This window comes from Pectinophora gossypiella, chromosome 1, assembly GCF_024362695.1.
Source record: "Pectinophora gossypiella chromosome 1, ilPecGoss1.1, whole genome shotgun sequence".
Taxonomy (NCBI): domain Eukaryota; kingdom Metazoa; phylum Arthropoda; class Insecta; order Lepidoptera; family Gelechiidae; genus Pectinophora; species Pectinophora gossypiella.
The window spans coordinates 13948996-13976653 of NC_065404.1; the positions used below are offsets into that span (position 1 = coordinate 13948996).

At 39.5% G+C, this 27658-nt stretch overlaps 2 protein-coding genes and 1 long non-coding RNA gene across 3 annotated transcripts; 1 reads left to right on the forward strand and 2 right to left on the reverse strand.

The window, feature by feature from the left end:
* Positions 1 to 1750: 1750 nt before the first annotated feature.
* On the reverse strand, positions 1751 to 7243 carry LOC126370671 (eukaryotic translation initiation factor 3 subunit H). The gene is made up of 5 exons (XM_050015665.1): positions 7113 to 7243; positions 5168 to 5385; positions 3614 to 3773; positions 2475 to 2679; positions 1751 to 2180 (listed from the first exon to the last, which is right to left on the reverse strand). The coding sequence occupies exons 1-5, from the start codon at positions 7188 to 7190 to the stop codon at positions 1828 to 1830; spliced, it is 1014 nt and encodes a 337-aa protein (XP_049871622.1). The 5' UTR covers positions 7191 to 7243; the 3' UTR covers positions 1751 to 1827.
* A 1855-nt stretch (positions 7244 to 9098) lies between these two features.
* On the reverse strand, positions 9099 to 9973 carry LOC126371178 (uncharacterized). Its single transcript, XR_007566977.1, has 3 exons — positions 9796 to 9973; positions 9393 to 9591; positions 9099 to 9210 (listed from the first exon to the last, which is right to left on the reverse strand). It is a non-coding gene; the product is annotated as an uncharacterized LOC126371178 (long non-coding RNA).
* Positions 9974 to 10488: 515 nt separating this feature from the next.
* Positions 10489 to 26460, forward strand: LOC126369988 (alsin). The gene is made up of 10 exons (XM_050014610.1): positions 10489 to 13796; positions 14672 to 15003; positions 17688 to 17902; positions 18855 to 19182; positions 20287 to 20436; positions 21232 to 21344; positions 21770 to 21946; positions 22789 to 22973; positions 23845 to 24008; positions 26154 to 26460. Exons 1-10 carry the CDS (start codon positions 10709 to 10711, stop codon positions 26196 to 26198), a joined length of 4797 nt encoding a protein of 1598 aa, XP_049870567.1. The 5' UTR covers positions 10489 to 10708; the 3' UTR covers positions 26199 to 26460.
* The last annotated feature ends 1198 nt before the right edge of the window (positions 26461 to 27658 follow it).

Sequence of the window (27658 nt, forward strand, 5' to 3'; positions counted from 1 at the left end):
ACTTTTAGACAATCCACGGGCCTAGCACCGTTAGCACGAGACTCTTTCTCGCCCCAACAGAGATCGTCTGTCTCTTTCTGTGCAGTACTGTGAGAGAGTGTCGGGTGACGTATTTCGAGGCGATAGAGTCGCGCGCTTACGGTGTTAAGCCCGCAGGTGATCAGCCTGTAGAGTTTTGTTGAAGAAAATAAATTCAGAATGTGTTTTTTTAAAGGCGCTTGTCTACGTGGTTTTCACTATGACGACGTTAAAGTAATAGTTTGATGTAATTGATACAACAACAAACTTTAGAACGTGAACGCGGGACGCGCGAACGCGTGACGGCTTTCTGTCTCATAAGTTAAGAGCAGGTATTCCCAAAGTTCCGTAGAGAAGACATCAGGGATCCCCGAAATTTATTTGCGTAATAAAATTATTTCACGTTGAAAATATTTCTAATGAAGTTGTTATTTAAATTGGGTTTCGTAAAATAAAGGGTATTAGGTAGGTGTTCCGTTAAAGGTTTGGTAACCTCCGCCTTATAGAATAATCATCGCGAGTTACTCGTAGAAACAATGTAGTTTACCTGATTGTCTCATATCATAAAGCGAGCAATTATCCAGAGGCGAACACAGGATGAAGCAATTTGTGGCAATACGGACAATCGCACGTTAGCGCTATTAGCTTTGTCGGCGCCGGCGCAACCTTGGGGGCCCAATTAGGACCAAATCGAATTACATTATTACTCGATTCTCGGCAGCTGTTGTTAAATAAACGGGTAGGTAAATTGTAACATTGTCCCAAGACGGTAAGTTTTGTTTATGTAAATAATTATAGCTAATGTGATTCTGCAAATGCAAATGGAATTCTATGTATAGTCTCTGCTTACCCCGATGGGAAATAGGCGTGAGTTTATGTATGTAATGTGATTCTGCTGCAGATTTTTTTACACTGAACCGACAAGAAATAAAAGAAATATGTTACAAAATTGGGCTTTTTCATTGGAAAAGACGGCCAAATACAATATAATAATTATCATGCAAATTAACGATACGTCACATTCTTTGTCAGACAGAGTACTGCGGGGCGGAAGGCAAGAGGGAAACCACTGCCCTATTTTTCCCTAAAAGTAGTATAGAGAATAATTAAAGCACATAATAACGGATTCTTACTTCAGATGGTTCCGAACATTCCGATATCAAAAACATAAACAAGCGGCAAAGAAAGAGGGTAGACAGATATGTCTGCCCGTAGAAAAGTATGGATCTACCTACTCCACTCCAATCTCATCAGTCATCCCGTGACCATGGCACTTGCAACAGTGTCGAAATATCGGGAGTCTCATATCCCCATTTAAACGCGGTAAGAACCCGTTATTATGTGCTTTAATTATGATAATAACCGCGTAAACTTAAAACAATGTATAGTATAGAGAATGCTACACCGACAAGAGCGTGGGTTTAAAATTAATGATGATGAACAGTCTTTGGTAAATAGGCAAGTCTCTTTCATATATAGTCATGAGCAATATCATGTACCCACGTTAGAACCCTGTCGCACTATCATATTTGACATTTAATGAGACTTACGGTTTAATTTGTCAAAAAAGTTAATGTGACATGGTTTCGCATGTAGCAATATTGCTTTCTTAGATGAATTGCTTCAATGTGGCCATTTTAACCCCCCAGAGCGTGACTCTTAAATTAATGATTGATTGACCTAACCGACGCTGCAACTTTCCTATTACTAATGAAAAATAAAACACTCGAAATGTGGATTACAAAAATGCAACCTTACTTTATTAGAGGTATGAACACCAATCTCACAGAATTTAATACCGAATACACACTAGTTGTTCTGCTTCGCTTCCTTTGCATTTTGGAGCGCTTGTGTCAGATATAGCTTGGCTAGAGATTGGGAGCAGAACTGGCTTATATGCTGGCTGTATGTGTTGATCTGTCCGGCAACAATCATAGGGTTTAGCCTTGGTGGAACCGGGTGAGGCTTGAAGAGTTTGTTGACGTCTTCCTCGGGTAGTGGCGGTTCGTCCTTCGCGGCGCGAGCGGCGTTCTCCTGCGCCCTCTTGAGCAGCCAACGGTGCTTGTCCTGTTGCTGACGGACTACTAACTGTTGGTAGCGGTTGAATTTAATAGCTTCCTGGTTCAGTTCGTCTACTCGCTCCATCAAACTGCGGAGTTGGCCTGGAATGTGAAAAGGAAAGAGATGAGAGAACATTTCTTAATTCAAGGCCTAATATGTGCTCCAGCGCCTTTGCGCTTTTTTGAAGAGAATGAAATTTATTCTGATGTGATTTTTGTTAACAAAACCTCGGAATAGACACGCTAGTTTCAATAAGTAATTTCAAATACGACAATAACAATGAAATAACTTTTGATAACCAGTTTCAAAAGGGGTCTCTCAATTTATTCAACCTTGGAGTTTTATTTATTCAAACTTGGACAGCACAAAACGGACTTCAAGCATTTTCAACCCACCTTCAAGCACAGAAGCTGTGCCAAGATCTAGGAACTTGGATCCCTCTTCCTCAGGGATCATCTCAGCGAGCTCGGACATCATGATGTTGGTGAGAGGTGAGTTGCGGATCACGATCGGTACTTCGATGAACAGGCTCTCGTAGCCGATCTTCAGGTTGCGCAGGGCCTCCGGGGTATAATCGCCCTCCTTGTACATGGCGATGGCCTGGAAAGGAGGATTTGGTTGTTAATAAGTAGTTACATACTAGTTAGATAGATAGTGTGGAGGAAGCAAGAGAAGTATGTCAGAATCAAAGCAAATGGAATTCCATAGTCTCTGCTTACCCGTGTATTAGGGTCGAAACAAATGGAATTTCATCATCCACTACTATCCTACTCCAGTAATGATTGACTGGGAGCAAATAAAAACATTGACGTGACTTATTGTAGATTTTCCGCAGATGCCATTAACTACTTGGCCGGAAAAGGGATATAAGCGGTTACAGTAATCATGTTTAAAGAAAGGCCAGGTCAGGAGTACTCTCAACCGGCGAGCATGCGTAAAGTCTTTATTGATAGTGGATAGGAAGCGAGATAGGAAGCGAAAGTGACGTGTCAGGATCGTGGTAAGTGGAAATCCGTGGTGTCCGCCTACCCCAACGGGAAAGAAGCGTGATCTTATGTATGTGTATGCGTACAATAATCGTTTCTCATACTATACATAAACGTGTCATGTTGGAAAGAAGACAATCCTTCTAGGTTTTTTCATATTTGCGCATATAAAAGTAAGAGTGCAATAGAAATATTGCTTTTTAGATGGATTGCTTCAATCTGACCTATTTATACCCCTAGCAACTGAATGTGTGTTATCTTCAATACGTAAGTAGACTTGAAACTTAGAAGTGACTTTACAGCAATGCAATATTATGCGCATGATGTTATATTCGTAGTTGCCACAGTTCATTTCAGATAATCTTAAGTGCAGTTTTTACTAACACAGATGGCTCGACTATTATAGACGGCGATACGGCTCACTTCTTATCATGTTGGTGTGCGTACTTAGTTCATCTTCTGATGGATGTACCTCTAACTACCCCAATTGGGATATAGTTGTGAGACACAGTTCTTTGTGGATTCTGATTCGATTTATCACAACGTACCTGAGGAGTGAGGCGGTATGCCTTCAGAGTGAGGAACCCGCGGGCGGACTTCTTGGTGTCGTAGATAACGACGACGGACTCCTCGATGGAGGTCTGGTAGTGGTACTGGGACTCCAGCAGCTGCAGGGTCAGGAAGTTGCCCACGTCCGCGCTCTGGTACCTGGGAACAATTAATTGCAGTTACTGGTAATAGACATAAACAGCTTATGGGCACAGGCCTCCCCTCAATCAACCGAAGGGGGTATGGAGCATACTGCACCACGCTGCTCCACTGCGGGTTGGTGGAGGTATTTTTACGGCTAATACCCGGGACCAACGGCTTAACGTGCCCTCCGAAGCACGGACTCAATTTATTTTTTCACACAATCAGGTGATTCAAGCCCGTAAATTCCTTACCAAACAAAGGACAGTCTCACAAAGTAATTTCGACAATGTGATTGATTGTGATTTTTTTTTGTGATGTGATTTCCCATCAGGAATCGAACCCGGACCTCCAGATCGTGAGCCTAACGCTCTAACCACGGACTACTAGACCACGGAAGCTGTTATTTGTTAGCTGTTATTAAGCTCAAAGTTAACACGACTTGTCAGGTTAACCATATTAAAGGGGCAGTGGACGTCTCCATTGAAGGAACTCAGTGGGTAAGGCGCGACATGTGTTGTGTGAATTCCTGAGTCTTGGTGTGAGAAGCAGTAACAGTTGCATGGAATCACCTTACTTTTTCGGACAGTCGGGTAATATAAACCTTACCAAACAAAGGACAATCTCAAAAAGGGATTTCGACAATGTTCCCATCGGGTATCAAACCCGACCGACGGCGACGCCAGCCCCATAAGGCTTTTTTTATACATAATTTATATTACGCTGTGTATAAGGCACTTTTTTCACAATTATTAAATTAAATAACATTGAAGCTTTAGTCACTTTGTTCTATTTGTGTGTATGTGAATGTATTTCCCATGAAAAATGGAAAGTATTGAAACCAGGGCACTGTTCCATGCCTAGCAGTTTCTTCTTTAATCTATTTTTTATGAAATGGAAGAGAGATTGGGTGCCTCTTGGTGCCAGTATCTGTGGCGGCAAGGCTTGAATATAAATATTATACTATGTCTCTTACGAATAACAACACTTGAACAGCATGGTGTAGTGCTGTAATGGTTTTCTTTTGTAAAGTGATGATTTGATCATCATTAAACACTCTTAAACTATGAGGTTGGCATAAGCACCAACAGTGGCTCAAGCCTCGAAAAAAATTAGATAAAAAACAATATCGAGGCTTGAGCCACTCTCGGTGGTTATGCCAGCTTCATAGTTTAAAGCGTTTAATGATGGCCTAGCAGTGAGACACATTAGGACAAGAATATATTTTTTTCTTGGTTTAAACTACAATCAGTCCTCTAGACTATAAGCAGTTTTGTTGAGTGGATAGATGACGTGTCAGGAGCCACAACCAGTGTCACAGCCTCCCACTTTATACGACATGGCTTCTCTTCAGTCGTTTCACCACATTTAGGATTTAGGACAAGAATATATTAAAACATATTTGTACTCACCATCCAACGTGGAAATGATCAACGTTAACCCGACGCAGCCTCCGCATCATGTCGAGCTGGTACTCCTCCTCGTCCATGGTGTCGTCGTGCTTGGGGAATGGGAAGCAGTTGGTGATCTCTAGGCGGTTCTCCACCACGAGCCCCAGCAGCGCCCCCTGCGCCACCTCCATGTTGCTGCATGATTCTTCATGGCAGTGTTTCACTATTTTCATTACCGCCTGGAAACAATTATTTACAATACAATATTAGTGCTCGGACCCAAGGTAATTGTTACCCAAATGTAATGGGCACTGCCTATTGAGAGGCCCAAACACTTTTTTGAAATTGAAAAGGAGATCGCCACAAGACTTAACCAAGGAACCCTGCCTTGCCTGATAATGTGGACACTCGAAATTATTGCTGAATGTCCAATGTCCATGCTGACAAATTCCATTACAAGCAGAAGAAAAATAAACAATATTATTCCACTGCAAATAAAACTAGAAAAAAAAAGAAAGTTTAACTAAAAACTAAAAAAAGTTTACTATTAGATGATACCACAGTCTTCTACTATTGAGTGGGTTGTGAGGTGGAGTACCAACCTCATCAACCCTGGTGTCAGGGTTTACTATTGAGCCACCAAAGGCCCCTGACATGGCTCATGTAACAACTACTTACTTACATCAGTAAGTAGTAACCGGGACCAACGGCTTAACGTGCCTACCACACAAAATGCCATAACTAAACTCAACCTTTTTATTTATGGCTCAAAATGTCAGAATAACAGATACATCACTCAGATAATAATGATCAAGACTCAAAATAAAATACTTAAAATACAAATACAATTATACTTTATTGCACATAACATACAATATAACTTTTGGTCCATTAAATTAAAGTCTTCTTCTAATTATGTGGTTTATGAGGTGGATTACCAACCTCATCAACCCTGGTGTCAGGCTTAAATGGAAGTAGGTAATTGGTGGCAAATTTATTTTAACCTAAATATAAAAGATACAAAAAGATGTTGGATAAAGAAACTAGTATGATAATAGTGGAGAATGTTATGTGTCTTCATACAAAACAAATTAGTTAAATCAAAATGATTATCTTTAAAATTCAGAGAAACAAAACAAAAAAAGTATTTTTATTTCTTTAATTAAGTTTTTATAGTTTCTGCTTCTAATAAACATGATGGGAGTTAGTAAGCCTCATTATTATCGAAGTTATTTCATTAAGTATATGTTTATATTTCCAATGAAATTGTTGAATAATTAGGTAATTCATTTGCAAACAGAAAATCTGTTAAAAAGAAAACAAGTTTACTTTAAGTTAAATATTTATTTTTACTTATCTGTCATTACTAATATTTGCATTGTTTATGTTAATTTGTGCATGATATCACTGTAGTGTGACAAAAATGGTCACAGCAAGCATAATATTAACCTAGGTTGAGATCATCACTAGAAAAATCATTAACTCTCTTTACAGAGGTCAGATTATGTGCCAGAAGTCCTAAATAGGACGTGAGTCATTTACCAAATAATACTTTCAAGTCAACTTCACAATAAAACAAGTACAACTACAAATGAAAAAAATAAATAAGCTATATTTCAAACTAGCCAACGTATTAATTTAATTAGTTCACAAGTATTTTAATTATACGCGGCAAACTTGGCAAGAAAATGAAAGTAATTCGTCAAATCATTTGGTCAATAGTTTGAAAACATAACCTATACGGGTACTCATTTGTTGTATTGAAACTGATAGAAGAGCACGAAACAATTAGATCGAGTAGCTAATTAGATGTTTAGAGCATTTATTTTCAGAAAAACAGTTGTTAAACAATATAAAAACCACAAAACATTATTCGTGACGCGTTGGCTTGGTACCATTGGATGGTGAGGTTACATTCATGTTTTATATCAAGTATTCGTTGGTATGCACTCATTTCGACACTTACCAGTCCATCGCACTGCACATATGTGATTGCGGCTTCAGTTTCTGGGACGCGCCTAGCTGAACCTCCACGACTCGCCATTTTTACTGAAAAAGGCTGATTTTGGGCGAGTCAATGAACTTTTTGAAGTTCCTGTCAATTTTTTTTTTTTTTAAATTTATTGCGGCTTTGGTTACAAGACCATTAGCCGAAAAGTGCTGTCAAATAATGACAGATAACTTTTTCGCATCGAAATTAGCTGCATACGTTACTATGAAGAGAAAAGCAAAATAATTTTTACCCTCAGAACAATAACTAAAGCATAGAAGGAAGGCTAAAATAGCAACAGAACTCTATAATTCTGCTCTACTTTATCTTACGGAACTGGCGTAATGTTAGACAAAGACGCATATACAAAAATTGTTTCGTAATTTCGTAGGTTGTCACAAGTTTTTCATTGCCTAGTGTTGGGTTTCACTTTAGTAATATGTCGATAAAATTAAATTTACTTACAATTAATGTCGATTTTTTTTTTACAAGATTTCTTTTTGTAGGATGCAATTATCTTCTTCTTGATGAAAGGAGACTCTGTCTCTGATAGGTAAGTATCTAACCATTTTTGGATTATATTGTCTGGTTTATATTAGTTTGGAGCTGCAGCTCACATTCAGGAAGGAAAAAAAATAGCCAACTGTTATCGTTTCATCGGTAAGTATTTTGTAATATTCGAAATTATTTATGATGTCATCCGCCGTGCACTGGTGTCGATCGACGTGCCGTGCAAATTGGAACCGCGCCGGGTCTAAGCCGCACAGATGGTAAGAGGCCCGATGGGCTCACGCTCATACCCTGGGGGAGGGGGCGTGATTTATTGTGGGACGCGACCTGCGCTTGCACGTTTGCAGCAACGCACCTGCCCCGTACTACTCGAACCGCAGGGGCGGCTGCCGCGTGGGCCGCTAGCCAAAAGCTGGCGAAATATGGGAATTTAACGCGGACCCACGATTTTGTCCCTTTTGCCGTCGAGACTTCAGGTGTGTGGTGTTCGGCCGTAATTACCATTTCATCTGTCTGATCTATAATGTTCAATGTAGGAATAGCATCGTCTCGAAGACGTCTCCACTTCGAATTAGGAACACACATAAACGAATCCGCAGTAAAATGTTTCGAGCAAATACGGCTGTACTTATTTAGAATCCAATGCGAATTATCCATTCTTTCTTTTTGTTATTGTCTACAGGAAATCTAAAAATTAAAAGTATCGATAATTTTAGTACATCACTATGGGCAATCAACATAACCTCAAATCAATTCCGTATTCATCGATAAAACGTATAATATAATGGATATCTTTGATATAAATAAAAGTTTCTTTCCATTTATTTGGAAAAATATTGTTAAATTACCACTTAAAACAATCTGAACACAAGACACTCGTAAACAACGTTCACGCGACCGTGTCAAATAGTTCCATAAATATAAGTAAAATCTTCTTATGTTATGTTATATTTATTTGGCCGAGTTAAAATGAGTCCAATAGGTCCAAATGACATTTCATGTTGTGACAACCTCGGAAAAAATGAAGCAAAGAGCGAATCATTTGTCCTTTTCTCACTCATAGTTTGTGTCGTAAGCTAGAAGAGAGCCGGTTTATAGTTTCTGAATTCTTATTTTAGCCTTCCTTCTATGCTTTAGTTATTGTTCTGAGTTTTTACCTCAGAACAATAACTAAAGCATAGAAGGAAGGCTAAAATAGCAACAGAACTCTATAATTCTGCTCTACTTTATCTTACGGAACTGGCGTAATGTTAGACAAAAACGCATATACAAAAATTGTTTCGTAATTTCGTAGGTTGTCACAGGTTTTTCATTGCCTAGTGTTGGGTTTCACTTTAGTAATATGTCGATAAAATTAAATTTACTTACAATTAATGTCGATATTTTTTTTTTCAAGATTTCTTTTTGTAGGATGCAATTATCTTCTTCTTGATGAAAGGAGACTCTGTCTCTGATAGGTAAGTATCTAACCATTTTTGGATTATATTGTCTGGTTTATATTAGTTAGGAGCTGCAGCTAGTATCGTTGTGATTGCTTTTCAAAAGGTTCCTTAGTTACAGGATTCTGAAAATTTAAATACTTTATCAACATAAATTAAAATAGGTTAAGTACTAGTTAATCCCTACTAAAAAGAGGATACTGCAAAAAATTGCAGAATCATCCCAAAGAATATGTAAAAATCAAGATTATTTTGAATGACCCCTCCTTCACAACAATAATATTTTGTAAAAATGTAACCTAATTACCATTTCATCTGTCTGATCCTTAATGTTCAATGTAGGAATAGCATCGTCTCGAAGACGTCTCCACTTCGAATTAGGAACACACATAAATGAATCCGCAGTAAAATGTTTGGAGCAAATACGGCTGTACTTATTTGGAATCCAATTTCGTCTATTAATGCGAATTATCCATTCTTTCTTTTTGTTATCGTCTACAGGAAATCTAAAAATTAAAAGTATCGATAATTTTAGTACCTCACTATGGACAATCAACATAACCTCAAATCAATTCCGTATTTATCGATAAAACGTATAATATAATGGATATCTCAAATATTTTATGCTACAAATCTATTCAGCAAAACATATTACTTTCCTAAAATTGTTCAGCAGTTCACATTTCACTAGAAAATTACAAAAAACTTACCGATGAAACGACAGAAGTTGTTGGCTATTTTCTTTTCTTCCTGGATGTGAGCTGCAGCCCCATACCACACAAGACATAATGTCACTGAGTCAAGACACTCAATTATTTGATATAAATAAAAGTTTCTTTCCATTTATTTGGAAAAATATTGTTAAATTACCACTTAAAACAATCTGAACACAAGAAACTCGTAAACAAAGTTCACGCGACCGTACAAATAGTTCGGTAAATATAAGTAAAATCTTCTTATGTTATGTTATATTTATTTAGCCGAGTTAAAATGAGTCCAATAGGTCCAAATGACATTTCATGTTTGGACAACCTCGGAAAAAATGAAGCAAAGAGCGAATCATTTGTCCTTTTCTCACTCATAGTTTGTGTCGTAAGCTAGAAGAGAGCCGGTTTATAGTTTCTGAATTCTTATTTTAGCCTTCCTTCTATGCTTTAGTTATTGTTCTGAGGTTTTTACCTCTTACTCAGTTTCTCTCTTACATCTTACATCAACATGGCCGGTACCATACAAAAAAACACGCTGTGACCATTGACAATATTTTTTACTTTTCTTTTATCGTTATTATTATTCATTGTATAACGTAATTTTTTTGTTATTCCTTATTACCAGAGGTGTAAAGCTACCTTTCTCTACTTGTCTTTGATTTCAGCCGTCTGTCAAACTGTAATGTCAATTTTTAATCAACCAATCCCTATTTCATTGAAGATAAATAAATCCTTGTTTTGCTGAGTAAAATGTCTCAAACAGTGGCTAAGTGCTTAATGAATAAACAAACTCTAGCTATGTGTGAACTGTGTCTGTTTTCTGTATAAAATTAACCATCAAATTTCAAATGGATCATACGAACTTTATCTAAATGAAAGTAAAATTTCAGCGGAAAAAGGAGTATTTGTTCAAAGGATGAATCAACATAAATTCTGGAGAGGATTAACACCATTAAACGTTAACGCCTCACAGCCAGCTCCCGATAAAATCGTCAAACTTTGTTCCCTAGGCACAGATTTCATTGTCCTAGGAAACGACCATGGCCTCTATTATTGTGACATTGAAGATGATTCTTTAAGTTTCAGAAAAATTTGCGGCATTTCAGCCATCGACATATCATATCATAATGATATCCTTTACATTATTGATGTGTATGGACGGCTTTACAAAACAAACTCCACTTTCAAAACTAAAGAAGAAATTGTTGTTAAAGAAGAAGCTAAGTGTTGTCCACATGGTTTTAAAAGTTCCAGTTTTAAGGTGAAATTCAGAAATGTAGTGGCCAGTGACTTTGGGCAGCTATTCATCAGCAGTGATGGACAATTGTGGGGATCTGGTTCCATGCCCCAAATTTCCTTAGAGACTAGTACTATTAAGAAAGTTCCCTTTTTTGAAGGCAGGACAGTGTACAGTGCATCTGTGGGACAAAACTTTGCAGCAGTGATAGCGCGAAAGAATGTACGGCGGTCTGGAAATTGTGATACAGACAGTGATAATGATGATGAAGAGGTGTTTGCGTCAAATTGCTCACAATGCCAGACTATAATAGGTTTGGCTTCCCCTGCATCTGTACCATCTTTGTCTGAAACCTGTCCTCTTGGAGTCCAGATTAGCAAGTCCAGTGAGGATTCCAGCAGCACTACAGCTCCTCAGACAGATGTCCATGTAGATGCTCATAGTTTTACTGAAGATTCTAGTCCCTCTTCTGAAGAGTCCAAAGTTACAAGAACAAATGCTCAAAAAAATAATCATTTAGACCATGATGGTAAGGTAGAGGATGTTAAACCAAGTGAGGAAGATGATGATGACACAGAAAAAGGAGAAGCAACCTCTCAGGCCAATACAGAGAAACTCAACAACATATTCATCAACACAGATGCGGCTAGACAATTCTTGAGCAGGCAGCTGTCATGGGTGTCTGCTGGGGAAGATTACTTAGTGGAGTATACAGAGAAACCCACAAGAATTATCAAAGAAAATGTATCAAATCTCACGAATTTTGTTTATGAAGGGGTGAAAACTGTTGGTGATAAGGTAGCAACATTATCCAGACATGTCAGTGGAAGCAGTGACAACAATGAAGCTGTTGAACTTCAATTGCGACATCACAACGAAGAGATTAACTCTCTCTTGTATAGCTGCACCTCCAACTGCAATTTAGAAGATCTCCAATTCTCAACAAGCACAATCAGTAGTGAAAAGGAGTTTGAAGCTCTAAGAAAGAATGAAAACCTCAAAAACATGTCAAAACTTGGCAGAAATATTTTAGCAACTGAACTGTGGACCTGGGGAGACATATCATATGGGCAATTAGGAATTGGTGATACAGCAAAAAGGGTAAAACCCATGGTGGTGATGAGTTTATCAGGTTATGGACTACAAAAGGTTTCTTGTGGCAAATGGCACTGTTCAGCTCTGACTCTAGATGGAAGACTCTTTATGTGGGGTTACAACCACTTTCACCAAGTCACATTTGAGAACAGAGAAGACAAAACTGGTCCAAAACAGTTCACAGAAAACTCTGACAGTGACCGTGTGAGAGACATGATAGCTACTGACCACCATACTTTAGCATACACTCACAATGAAAACATTTTCTACATGGGCAAACACACAGATGGCTACACAGAATCAATAGTCAACCTAAATAACCAAACAGAAGAAGAGGAAGCCACTGTAGCTAGCAAAGATGTGACAGTAAAAGTCAATGAGCCCCAAAATTTTACAAAGAAACCCCAGAACATGTGCTATCACTGGAGGATATTGTCCTCTGGAAACATCAGCTACTGCTCTATAGAGGAGTCAAAAAAGTGCCCAGAGTTCCAAGATCTCTCTATTGCTCAAAGATATCTAGAAGAAATGCTTTTGATATATCATTCACTTATTAAACCTTTTCTAAAGAAAAGTAAAGTTATTACTACACATTCCAATATTTATGAAGTGGTTTGTGATATTTTTGGTGACATATTGAACATTACTGCTCTGAATGTACTCTCGATGTGGCAGTACGCGGAGAAGCACATAATCGAATGTGATATTTCTTTAATAAAGAATTTAGAAGAATATATTTATTTGTACAAAAAGTATTACGTAGCTGTAAGCAATTTGATTGTTATTGGCGGTTTTACTCAAATTAATAATGTTGTTGACGTCCTAACGAGTGTTTACAATTTGTTCAGCGACCAACTACCATCGAACAAACAGAAAAACAATAAGAAGACTTTGGAAGCCATAGTGGCCCTGGCGTTTGTGCAACCACTAACGAGATTAAGCTCTTATAAATGCATTGCGCAATCTATTTTACGATACAAGACAAAGAGGAAAAAGGTCGATGCAAGGGCGGTTATGGAGGAAAGGATGAACAAGGTCATATCGTCATTAGACTCGTTGATTGACGAGCAGGAGAAGAAACGGAAAGAGGCGGATGTAACGAAATTGTTTTGGGAAACTGTTGGTAAAAGCTTGGAGCAATATCGGACCCCGGAACGGCGGCTGATTAGGGAGTCAAAGTCGAGGCAGCTTAATTTGGTGAACCCGGGGCGGTTCAGTTCGCACTGGTTCGTGTTGTTTAACGACTTATTCATCCACGTCACTGGCAGCACGCCCGTTGTTCATCCATTAGATACATTGTGGATAGAGCCTGTACCAAACACGGACTCGTTGCAAAATGTCATACAACTGACGACTCCTGAGGAGATTCTGTGCGTTACAACAAGCACAGAGCAAGAGAAAACCGAATGGATACACGCACTGAACACGGCTGTTAGGACGGTATTAAACAAAGAGGCTAGTTTCAAACCACCGGCAGTAAGGACCGCGAGTTATTCGTTTTCTTCGAACAACAAAGCTGCGTTCTACAAGGATGCGAAGTACCAAGGCAGATGGTTGGATGGAAAGGTACACGGACATGGGAAAGTGGAGTGGCCTGACGGGAAGTTATATGTAGGACAGTTCCAACTGAACACACTGTGTGGCCACGGAAAGATGGAAATCCCCAGCGTTGGTATGTATACTTATTTGACATGGTTATAAAAAGTCTGACTGCTGAACCAGTATCACATCTCACTTCTTCAAAATAGCCCTATTTTCGCCGGTTCTCAGCCACTGTCAGTAAGTACTTACTTACTCGAATTATCGAATCATCATTTACTATTAAGTCAATGACGTGTATGTTTATTAGTAGTACACAATAGAAGTGAGTAATTTTAGTCGGAATTCATGACCTTAAACGTAAACGTATCCAATAGTGAATTGAAATGCATCGACGAAGTTTGGTCAACGTTCAATTTTAAAACACTTAATGCGAAAAGTGGAACGAGGTAGAATGTATAATAGATGAGAAAACGACTGATTTGCGGCGCAATCTGTGAAAAAAACAGTCCTTTAACTATTATGTATGACTTTGAATTCTAAAATTTATGAATGAGTAGGTAGATGTAATTCATATTTTTAATCTTCTTCTATCATGTGCATTGTGAGGTGAATTATACCAACCTCATCAAACCTGGTGTCAGGGTTATTGAGCCGCCAAAGGCCCCTGACATGGCTCATGTAACGACTACTTACGTAAGTAAGTAGTAACCGAGACCAACGGCTAAACGTGCCTTCCGAAGCACGGATTATCTTACTTTTTACCGACTTCATTGGACAATCAGGTGATCAGCCTGTAATGTCCTAACCAAAGTAGGGATCACAAAGTGATTTTTGTGATATGCCCCCACTGGGATTAGAACCCGGGGCCTCTGGATCGTGAGCTCAACCACTGGACCACGGAGACCGTATTTTTAATATACCATTTGCATAAAAGAAGTTGAGTGTGGGTTACGGAATCCCTCGCTCAGTCCACCTCCATCAACCCGTATCTTTTACCAATTCCAGGCACCCACGAGGGGCAATGGAAGGACAACTTGCAGAACGGTTACGGCGTAATGAAGTACACAAATGGGGACATATATGAGGGTTACTTCAAAGACGGCCAGCCACATGGCCATGGGATCAAGAAGCAAGGAGACTTTACATCTTCCTCGGCAACCATATACACTGGAGAGTGGGTGAACGGCGTCAGGCAAGGATATGGAGTGATGGATGATATTGGGAAGGGAGAGAAGTATTTGGGCAATTGGAGTGACAATAAAAAGCATGGATGCGGCCTCATTGTGACCCTTGATGGCATTTATTACGAGGGATTGTTCATGCAGGATGTCTTGACGGTTAGTGAATCTGTATCTGTATCTATATTATATAAAAGTCTCATCACGAAATCTGCGAAACTACAAGTGATACAAGTCTCATATTTTGCATGGGGGTTCCTTATAGGGTGTCATCGTCATCATCAGCCCATTAACTTCCCTACTGCTGGGGCACGGGCCTTCCCTATGGATGGATAGGGAGATCGAGCCTTAAACCATCACGCGGGCCCAGTGCGGATTGATGGTTATTAACGACTGCTAATGCAGCCGGGACCACCAGCTTAACGTGCCTTCCGAAGCACGGAGGAGCTCGAGATGAAACCTTTTTGTTTGTGGTCACCCATCCTATGACCGGCCTTTGCGAAAGTTGCTTAACTTCAACAATCGCAGACCGAGCGCGTTTACCGCTGCGCCACCGAGCTCCTCAGGGCGTAGGTGCTCTCTAAGACGCGGTTTTACGAAATTCAACCCCTAAGGGGGTAAGTAGCGGTGACAAAGTTTCGATGCAACTTCTTTACTTGGATTTAATAGTAGGGTTTCACGCGAACGAAGTCGCAGGTAAAAGCTAGATGTCATTATATTATTTTTATTACTTACGAGTAATGTAGACAAAGTTTCCCGGTCCAAAACGCTAATTGTATTTCGCTTTTAATGTCATTCGTAGATAATTCAAGCCGTAATTTCTGCTGGTTGGTTCCTGTTATTAAATTAGCTGTCTTTTAGACATATTCCGGAATTACCCGAAGATTGTTGAAAAATCCCAATGATTCATTGTCACAATCGCTACATATTTATCTTATCACTGCTATATTTTTGCTTATTATTTCTAAATACCTACTAAACCAAATTGGAGATGTCCTTAGAAAATTTTACCACAATCTCCTCTGAACCGGCGTGCATATTGACGAATGTGGAGGAAGCAAGAGAAGTGTGTTAGTTTCGAAGGAAATGAAATTCCATTGTCTGCTTACCCGTGTGTTAGGGTCGAAGCAGATGGAATTCCATAGTTTACCCCCCGGTGGGAAATAAACGCGAGTTTATGTATACTATTATGTTATTTCTAACTACTCATCCAGTAATGATTTACTGGGAGCCAATAAAAACATTGACCGCGGTCAGCTTATCTTTCCGTACATATCGTAATAACCCACAGAGTTTAAACAGTATGGATCATTACATGAACAATGGGCTAATCACCATACTCAAAAATAAATTAATAATTACCTAACAAGTTGAATAATGTAACGTTTATTATAGATAAGGATAATATTTATATCACGAACATTATTTAAAAGAAATATTACGCGCACTATCATAATATTATCTCAATTTTTAAATCTCTAGCTTTGCGAATTGCGTTTCCACTTCCTATTCGTTATAAAATAATCAACATTTCACGTAATGCATAATCTACTAGGTAAATACCTATATCGAATTAATAAAACCTTTGGATAGTCTGTTTTGAAGTGAAATTGCTCTGAACAGGTAACCCCTATAACGTAGCATGATTAAAATGATAGCAGGGGTTAAAAAGGCCACATCGAAACAATTTATGTAAAAAAGCAATATTGCTATTTGACATTTGTGTGCATTGCACAATTACTTTAATATGCGCAAATGTCAAATTGCAATATTGTTTTTTTAGATGAATTGCTTCGATAGATAAGACATTTTAACCCCCCAGCACAGAGATACAGTATCGCTTGGCGCGAAAGAGAAGATAGATATGTCTCTTTCGCACTAACTGTGTAGATTAGTACCAAAGAGATGAAAGATATGTCACTCAGAAATCAGACTCATTTATTTAACGTAATTATCATAGATAAACATGTTGAAAACAATTTAAAAAAATTTGAGTCTACGTCATTTCGCAGTGTTATGGCTTAGGAGAAGTCTTTTAAATCACTAATCTACGTTATCTATATGGGGTATAGGTTCCCAATGTACGTAAACTTAGATTATTTTAGATTAGAATTTGGCCTCAAAATAATAACCTACTGAGAGTTATTTAGCAAGAATATTGTTATGCATATACACATTACACATACAAATAACGATAAGTTACGAATTAGCACTTAATTAGTGTGTCTAAAAAGTGAATAACGATCTCCGAACTGTAAAATACAACGACCTCGTAATAGTTAAACAACTTGACCACCAAACCAGGGTCCCGGGTTCGATTCCCGAGTGAACTTAGGAAATGAACTTTTCATAATAGTACACCCCGCAGACATCATAGTGCGAGAGAGACCGACAGACCGCGCTAGCCACTTACGGACATTTAAGTCTAAATTAAGACCCAGAGTGGGTGAGGTAAACATCCGATATGAATTGGTGCGGGACAGAGAGTTGCCTTTCTATACGTAGTATTATTCATTATTCTATTATTACAATAGACTAAAAGTAGTGATTCTCTACCAATCCACAGTGAAGGAGTTTGATGGAATATGCTCTTTACCCCTTCTGATTAATACCAGGAGTCATGTTACCAGTTCTAGGATGTGTATAATAGATTTACCTGTGAAATTGTCGTTTTCTAATACTGGCTAGTTTTAAGCTCGATATCTTGCGTTCTACCAGAATTCCAAATTAAAATTAATTTTAATTTATAATGTTTTTCTTTTACGTCTCGCTGTTTTTATAAGGGCGACAACACATCTGACCGTTTGCAAATGTACTCTAAACGTTGCACCTCTTATCTCCAGGGTCACGGCGTAATGGTGTTCGAAGACGGTACTCACTACGAAGGAGAATTCCGATCAGCGGGTGTCTTCTCCGGCAAGGGAGTGCTGACCTTCTCCAGTGGAGATAAGATCGAGGGGTCACTCAGTGGAGCGTGGACTGAGGGCGTCAAGATATCCAGTGCCACCATGCACCTGAATGTGTCCAATCCTGCGCTGCCGGCGAATTCTAAACCTAAGTAAGTTGTGATACGATTCAAATCGCCTTTTGAGATAATCATCTTTGCCTTATTACCAATAGCTTGGCATCGGCTTTATACTTCGAATAAAAAAGAACACTGTATTGCAATGCAAATAAAAACTCGTCTGTCCACTATATGCCAACAACGCATCCTTTCTTATTTCGGCCACACGATGCGCAGAGGTGATGACGGTTTAGAGAAACTGATTGTGGTTGGGAACACTGAAGGCAAAAGATCGCGTGGTCATTCACCGACTAGATGGACTGATCAAGTGAAAGACTCGTCGTCATCCAAGTTCTACACAGTAGTAAGGGAAGCGCTGGACAGGAACCGGTGGAGGCAGATCATACGCTCCAGGTGCAACCCTGATGCTGACCACTATCCTCAGATATGAGTGACCGACTAAGTGAGAGAGATTGCAATTAAAAGCCATAAAGACCACGTTACATAAGGCGATCTTATTGCTAAGTAGTAATCCCCATAAGGTAAACCCAGATGTCTAGAGTTAGCCAAAATTATGTTCAAAATTATATATTTCATCAATCGTTTTTCGAATTCATGTTTGGATCATAAATGATTAACACGTGCTCAGCGGTGAAGGGAAACGTCGTGAAGAAACCCCTAACCTGTATTGGGCTTATTTGACCTCATCGTTTTGTGTATTTAAATACTCAAATGTTAATTTGTCTATAAAGAACAAATTACCCTGTTCGGAAAACGCGTGACTTACATCAACCTACTAAATTCGACTTTTATGAGTTTGAATTTATACTTGGATTACAGATAATTGATATCACATGGTTTCCAGGATTTGCCCGGTTAATGTCAATAGGCTCGCTCCGCATTACGTAGGACTTAAACATAGAAGTCGACAAGCGGGTGTTGCCCACCCCTTCTATTGTTATCCTACAAACCCACCAACATCTAAAACTCCCTTTCCCCCTTTCAGTTCATTCGGAAAACTAAGCGTAGCACCAAACCAGAAATGGAACGCGCTTTTCCGCCAATGCTTCCAATGTCTCGGCGTTTCGGAGACAATATTGACTCCTACTGGCAACCATTTTGCTAACGGCCCCAACCCGACCATAGACAATGCAAAGATATGGCAGAATGTCGCCGTGGCCATCTCCTGCTCGCATAAAGAGAAACATAAGACGATGAAGAAGATTGGGCTGGATTTAGAGAAGTCCGTGGATTGTTTGGAAGTCATACCGCAGTTTGGACAGAAGAATCTGAATCTTGATGACTACACTGAAATGCGGTTGTATTTGCAAAATGTAAGTACATTACGTTTCTTTTTACGATACTGATACTTAAAACGTGTTTAAAAACAATACTCAAGTCACGGTTGGAAATAGCAATAGGTGTAGGCAAAGCGTTAAATTATTATTATTCCTAGCCGATTTCGGCTTCAGCGACTGTGTGACTGATTATCCAGAATAAAAAAATCAAAATCGGCGCTCATAGGCCCTGATGTGCCACTTGTTTGTTTGATGTGTTTGTGCCTGGTGTGTTTGATGTGACTTGTGACTTCGCAGTCCAATTAAGCCGAAAGAACACCATACACACCATACAAAGAACTAATTTGTATATACGTACGTAATTGGGGTAGTCAGAGGTACTTTCACCGCAAGAGGAAAGTAAATACCCACTGAGTTTGACCTCTAGGGCTGGCAGAGGAAGACCGAGAAGGACTTACGATGATCAAATTGGAGATGTCCTTAGAAAGGTTCAATACGATCTACTCTGAACCGGCGTGCGTGTATGAAGCGATTGATGAGTGTGGAGGAAGCAAGAGAAGTGTGTCAGGATCGAAGCAAATGGAATTCTATAGTCTCTGCTTACCCCGGTGGGAAATAGGCGTGAGTTTATGTATGTATGTTGACCTCACTGAGCTTTCTGTTAGACCAACGTTATAGGCGGTGAGCCGCATCGCCATCTATAGTGAAAACTGCACTTGAGATAAATGAATAAGTAACTAACTATTAATTATTGTTCCATAATTCCGTGGTAGCCCAGTTGGTAGAACGCTTGCCTCTCACTTTGAGGTCGCAGGTTCGAATCCAGCAGAGCCCTAAACCAATTGTCGAATTTGTTTTCGAATTCATGTTTCGATCATAAATGATTATCACGTACTCAGCGGTAAGTAAAAACATCGTGAGGAAACCCACATTCCCGAGAAATGCATTTTCGGAGGTATGTAACCTAACCTGTATTGGGCTGGTTTTCTCTTCGCGGGTTGAAAGGTCAGACAGGCAGTCGCTTCTGTAAAAAACCGGACCTATCAAATCTTCAGTTTAGGTAAGCGGACCCTGTGAAAAAAAACGGGATAATGCGGGAACTAATTACAACTGTTTAACTGTTGCCTCCCCCGCCCCCAGGCATGCGAGTCGACGTACCACCCGCTCGGCCAGCTCGTCCTCGGCCTTACGAACGCGTTCAACACCACATACGGCGGCGTAAGAGTACACCCGCTTCTGCTCAGCCACGCGGTCAAGGAACTCAAGAGTATCACCTCCAGGTTGTACCAGGTAAGAGATGGACATGCATTACAGTCGCGCTTATTATAGATTGATACATATCGTCACTAAGGAAAAATTAAATCTAGAAGAATTCTGACTCGGACGGGACTTGAACCCGCAGCTCTTGGCAAGCCGGCACGAGCGTGTTAACCATTACACCACCAGGTCCTCCTCCTGTCTATGCGTAGTTCTTCGATCGTCGTTAAGCCGAATATTGCGTACTAATGCTTCTTAGACCGACAAATCTACGACAAATTTACATGTTCAACTTATCGTAAAGCACGGATGAACAGCATAAACATCCTTCATATCGTCACTGTCTGTGTCTTTGTTAGTGTCTGTGTTTATATGTTGTGTGTGTCTTCTCTCTCTCTATTTAAGAGCTGCGCTCTTGTCGGTGGAGTAACCGCCAAGAAAAAAAAGAAAAAAAAGGAAAATAAAAGACTAAAAAAAGAGAAAGAGAGAACAAGGTTTTGTTAGTGTCTGTCTTAAACCTAAATAAAGATTTTATCTATCTGTCTCTAGAAAGGCAAAATCTTTTTACTCATCTATCCAATTTAGATGACATTAATGTTTATTTATCACATTGTGATTTTTGGGATATATCCCCATCGGGATTCGAACCCAGGGCCTTCGGATCGCCCAACGCGCAACGCTTAACGGCGCAACCACTGGACCACGAAAGCCGTTAACTTTGCTTATGATAAGACACTATGGCTGCGGGAAAAAAATAATGGGATCAACATAGCTACTCATAAAGAGTGAGAGAGATAAATCACTTACATTTTACTGATTTAATTCCAGGTAGTACGATTACTCTTCCCCGCTCTTCCGCCAGAGGGGTCCGACTTGGTGTTGCCATATAAAACTAACTGCGGTAGCGAAAAGGAACACGACGATAATAATCCTATTGAAGGGTAAGTTAAAGGTTTAAGATACTTTATTTCTCAAAAGAATACATTTGATTCGCTTACTGAGAAACAATCAATTTCATATAGTAGTTTTTACTACATTGGAATTGGACGGAGATAGTTAGGTTCTTAAATAACATTCCGAGACTTACTATACTAATTACAAAGTAAAAGAAACCTGCTTATTAGTTACACATTATTATTTAAGTATACTTCATCCTGAGCAGACATGGAACACCTTACGTTGATTGAAATAAGTTAACAATACTCCGAACATAAAAAGTCACCACAAAACTCACACCTCTAATCCTATAGGGGTCGACACATGCCAAGTTATGCTAATAATTCAACCATAAAATTAAAAATAATCTTACATCGAATTACTGGTTTAGCTTATGTGTATGTTAATCTAAATTCATTCACCTTTCCAGCGAGGTAGTGTCGGCAGCGTCTCTGCTGCAGCCCACCCTGCTGCCGCGCGTGCACCCGGCGTTGTTCGTGCTGTACGCGCTGCACAACAAGCGGGAAGACGATCTCTACTGGCGGCGGCTGCTCAAGTGGAACCGCCAGCCTGACGTCACTCTCATGGCGTTCCTAGGCATTGACCAGTTAGTACTGAATGTTCACTTTTTGTTGGAAATATATTCGCTACTGATATCCACTTCACCGTGCCAGTAGCAACAACAAACTAAAATAAAGTCATCTCATTAACAAGTGAGAATACGGCGTAAGATGAAGCACACTTTCATATTTACTCCAGCTGGAGACAAGATGATCGACAGTTACTTCCGTGACGCAGTGCTTCCTATCTAAATAACCGCGACAAATATAACAAATTCCGCAGAAAAAGACACCAGTCACGAGTACTAACTAATATGTATACACGTTGATACCATGTCACATTAACTCTTTTGACAAATTAAACCGTAAGCGTCATTAAATGACACATATGATATTGCTCACGACTATACCTGTTTAGGTTTAGCGAAATTCGTAAACCAATTTATGTGTAATTTATGAACTGATATACATCCAAACATAAACAGCCTATTTACGTCCCACTGCTGGGCACAGGCCTCCCCTCAATCAACCGGAGGGGGTATGGAGCATACTCCACCACGCTGCTCCAATGCGGGTTGGTGGAGGTGTTTTTACGGCTGGGACCAACGACTTAACGTGCCCTCCGAAGCACGGAATCATCTTACTTTTTCGGACAATCAGGTGATTCAAGCCTGAAAGTCCTTACCAAACAAAGGACAGTCTCACAAAGTGATTTCAACAATGGCCCCATCGGGAATCGAACCCGAACCTCCAGATCGTGGGCTTAGACCCACGCTCTAACCACTAGACCACGGAACTATATAAACTGATATAAAAAAAAGAACAAGGGTCGACCAATATATGCTATGTGTTTATCTACGTAATAAACTTATTGACTTTTCCTCTGCAGAAAGTTCTGGGTAGGCTACACGTCGACGGCGCAGCGGTCTCCGACGTCTCCAGTGCGGGAGCAGCTGTTCCAAGAGGCGGTGGAGACCCTGCAGCAACTGAAGACCACATTTTCCCCCATTGAGAAGCTGCTGGTCATACGCAGCACATTCCAGAAGATGACTGTTGCCGTGCAGCAGGAGTTAGGTGGGTAGCTTAGAAACTAAGGTACACCCCGAACTTCATACAAAAATCTCATGTGCTGCTAATATTCTCGTGTGCGGCCCTACCGCGTAAGAGCGAGTGAGACAGACAAAATGCAATATGTCTAAGGAACAAATCGTAAGACTTTAAAACTTAAATAGTCTCTCTATACTCTATCGTGTGGGTTGTGAGGTGGATTACCAACCTCATCAACCCTGGTGTTACTATTGAGGCGCCAAAGGCCCCTGATATGACTCCTGTAATTACTACGTTGTTACATCAGTAAGTAGTAACCGGGACCAACTGCCTGCCTTCCGAAGCACGGATCGTCCTACTTTCGGACAATCAGATGATCAGCCTGTAATGTTCCAAACCAAACTAGGGATCATAAAGTGATTTTGTGATATGTCCCCACCGGGATTCGAACCCGGAACCTCCGGATCGTGAGCCCAACGCTCAACCACTGGACCACGGAGGCCGTTAACTTAAATACTGATAACTTACGTGAGATAAAATGAGCTTGTGTGTGTCGCATACAATACGCATACCGGAACTTTTGTCATGTGTATTTTGTAATGAAACGCCATCAAACCGACAACAATCCACCAATTGGAGACTTCTGCAGAGTGTGCGGTAGAGTTTGCCGCTCTAGGATTGACTTGCACAGCCATGAAAGAAAGTGCATTTCTTCGAGGCATTGACGTCATAAATCGTCTGAAACAGACGTATAAGGCCAATGATGATGATTTTATATTGTGTGTTTGTATGTACCGCAGTTGATACAGCATAGTAAATAAATAAATAGATTTTTAACCTCATTCGACAATCTCTACTAAATAGTCACTACAATTTGAACAATAACTCGATCCCCAAGGTTCCAACTACCTGTGGAGCATGGACGAGTTGTTCCCGGTGTTCCACTTCGTGGTGGTGCGCGCGCGCATCCTGCAGCTGGGCTCCGAGATACACTTCGTGGAGGACTTCCTCGAGCCCGCCATGCAGCACGGAGAGCTGGGGCTTATGTTTACTACACTTAAGGTCGGTGCTCTTAATTTTCTTCACCATTCCATTCCACCACGGGAAGGCAAGGGATCCTTCCCTGGCCTACCATAGACAATTCGTAGAAGTATAATGTAATAGAATTCGGAATAAACTTTTCTAATTTATAGATAAATATTTCTATTGGAATTTGGTACAACCTCAATGTAACTTGTGGCCAGTAACGTGGCGTCTCCGGGAATGTTCCCCAAGTGGGAATGTTACTACCACTTAACAATATGTAATTATGTATTTTTTGCCGAATAAATACACTTCTCATCAAAAAAATCGAAACACCTTGCAAGTTTACGTTTTGTCAGGATTATCAGAAAAATGTGTACATTTAGGAATAAATGTTAAATGTCGTTTAATAGTGAGTAATATGAGCTTATCAAATCTTAATGTTAATGTTCTAAATTTAAATGAATTTTTCATAGGTTTCGTATTTTGTTAAATGAGTCATTTTTATTCCGTATGGAGTATAAAGGAAATGGATAAAACAACACACGTAAATGAAAAAAAAGCTAAAAAACGTTTATTTAATAACTTGTATTCCCTCCCCGAGCTCTAATTACTGCTTCCATACGGTTCTTCATCGATCGGATAAGAGTCACGATCACATGCTGTGGTATATTGTCCCATTCCTCTTGGATTGCATCTTGCAGCTGGCTAAGTGTTTCTGGGGCAGGATCTCTTGCTCGAATTCGTCTCTTTAATTCATCCCACAGATGTTCAATGGGATTCATGTCCGGGCTTCTTGCTGGCCATTCCATAATAGAGATATCGACTTCGTTAAGATAATCTCGTACGACGCCCGCGATGTGAGCCCTAGCATTGTCGTGCATGAATATGAAGCCGTTGCCAATAAAATGTGCATAGGGCATCACATGAGGCTCGAGACACTCTTCGACGTACCGATGACAGTTTAGTGCAGGCAGACGTGGCCCAGACACGAAAGCAAGCTCTGTCTTACCGTCGGCGCTGATTCCTCCCCAAACCGTCCACGAACCGCCACCATAGCTGACCTTTTCTTCAATGCAGCATTGTGCATAGCGTTCTCCGTCTCTTCTGTAGACCTTGTTCCTTCCGTCGTTACCATACAGCATAATTTTACACTCATCAGAAAAGAGAACTTTGCTCCACTGTAGGTATGACCAATTTAGGTGCTCACGTGCAAAGTTAAGGCGCGCTCTTCGATGGTCTGCAGTTAATTTCGGCCCATTTGCTGGCTTATGCGGTACCAGTCCACGATCCTTCAACCTTCTTCTAATTGTAGAGTCACTTACAGCCACCCTTCGTACAACACGAAGCCGCTGCTGCAGTTGAAAAGCGTTAAGGCGTCGATTTCTTAAAGAAGTTGTTACAATAAATCGATCATCTCGCTCAGAAGTGACCCGATTCCTGCCAGATCCTGAACGGCGCGTGAACAAACCAGTCTCCCGATAACGTTTATAGACTCTATGAAAAGATGACAGGCTTAGATGCAGTCTTGCAGCCACAACACGCTGACTAAGGCCAGAATCCAGCAATGCCACAACTTGGGCGGCTTCTGTGGGCGAAGTATCCATACGTTTGAGAAAAAAACCTTTTTTCAGACGTCCCAAAGTCACAGTATTGAAATTTTTTTTTTTTTTTTTAATGCAATCTATCATAACAGTATTGAAATAAAAAACAAAAAGTTTAAGGATAGGCGCCAATTTTTAGTTTTTAAACGCTAAATGTACTCCAACCCTAAACACACATTTGTCTCAAAACAGTGATTCATTTCGTTTATAAGATAAACAAATGAAATTCTAATTTTGAATTTAGAATTTTCGCTTATTACTGTAATGGCCAAACTGCCAGCTATACATTTATATATTTTTTTTCATCGTATGAATTCTTTTTTGTGTTAAATTCGGACAGAAACAATGAAAACGGAAGTGTTTCGATTTTTTTGATGAGAAGTGTATTTTCTTTCTAATTTCTGATTGTCTATCTTCTTATCGTGTGCGTTGTGAGAATACCAACCTCATCAACCCTGGTGTCAGGGTTATTACTGAGACGCCAAAAATCCCCTGAGGATCATGTAACGACTACATACTTACATCAGTAAGTCTATGGTTAAGTGAGAGTATCATTAATTTATATTCTATCACTCCACAGGCGTGCTACTTCCAAATTCTACAAGAGAAGATGACAATGAACTAAATCGACGACAACGGCGACATAATAATCAAACAATTTCGCAATACGTAATGGTGCGTTTTTCTTTATTTAGGTGTAGCTTGCGCAATCATTTAGCCATTATTAGGTGTTCATTATTGTAGGGATGTTTTTTGTAGGGTCACCAGCATGCCTAGCACGCTAACGGCGCGAGTAGAGCGAATAAATGTCAGAGCGCGAGTTGTCAAATTTGACAGACGAGTTAAGGCATGGTATAAGAACACCAGCGGGCTTAGCACCGTACGCTCGCGACCTCAGAACAATAACTAAAGCATAGAAGGAAGGCTAAAATAGCAACAGAACTCTATAATTCTGCTCTACTTTATCTTACGGAACTGGCGTAATGTTAGACAAAGACGCATATACAAAAATTGTTTCGTAATTTCGTAGGTTGTCACAGGTTTTTCATTGCCTAGTGTTGGGTTTCACTTTAGTAATATGTCGATAAAATTAAATTTACTTACAATTAATGTCGATATTTTTTTTTCAAGATTTCTTTTTGTAGGATGCAATTATCTTCTTCTTGATGAAAGGAGACTCTGTCTCTGATAGGTAAGTATCTTACCATTTTTGGATTATATTGTCTGGTTTATATTAGTTTGGAGCTGCAGCTAGTATCGTTGTGATTGCTTTTCAAAAGGTTCCTTAGTTACAGGATTCTGAAAATTTAAATACTTTATCAACATAAATTAAAATAGGTTAAGTACTAGTTAATTCCTACTAAAAAGAGGATACTGCAAAAAATTGCAGAATCATCCCAAAGAATATGTAAAAATCAAGATTATTTTGAATGACCCCTCCTTCACAACAATAATATTTTGTAAAAATGTAACCTAATTACCATTTCATCTGTCTGATCCTTAATGTTCAATTTAGGAATAGCATCGTCTCGAAGACGTCTCCACTTCGAATTAGGAACACACATAAATGAATCCGCAGTAAAATGTTTGGAGCAAATACGGCTGTACTTATTTGGAATCCAATTTCGTCTATTAATGCGAATTATCCATTCTTTCTTTTTGTTATCGTCTACAGGAAATCTAAAAATTAAAAGTATCGATAATTTTAGTACATCACTATGGACAATCAACATAACCTCAAATCAATTCCGTATTTATCGATAAAACGTATAATATAATGGATATCTCAAATATTTTATGCTACAAATCTATTCAGCAAAACATATTACTTTCCTAAAATTGTTCAGCAGTTCACATTTCCCTAGAAAATTACAAAAAACTTACCGATGAAACGACAGAAGTTGTTGGCTATTTTCTTTTCTTCCTGGATGTGAGCTGCAGCCCCATACCACACAAGACATAATGTCACTGAGTCAAGACACTCAATTATTTGATATAAATAAAAGTTTCTTTCCATTTATTTGGAAAAATATTGTTAAATTACCACTTAAAGCAATCTGAACACAAGACACTCGTAAACAAAGT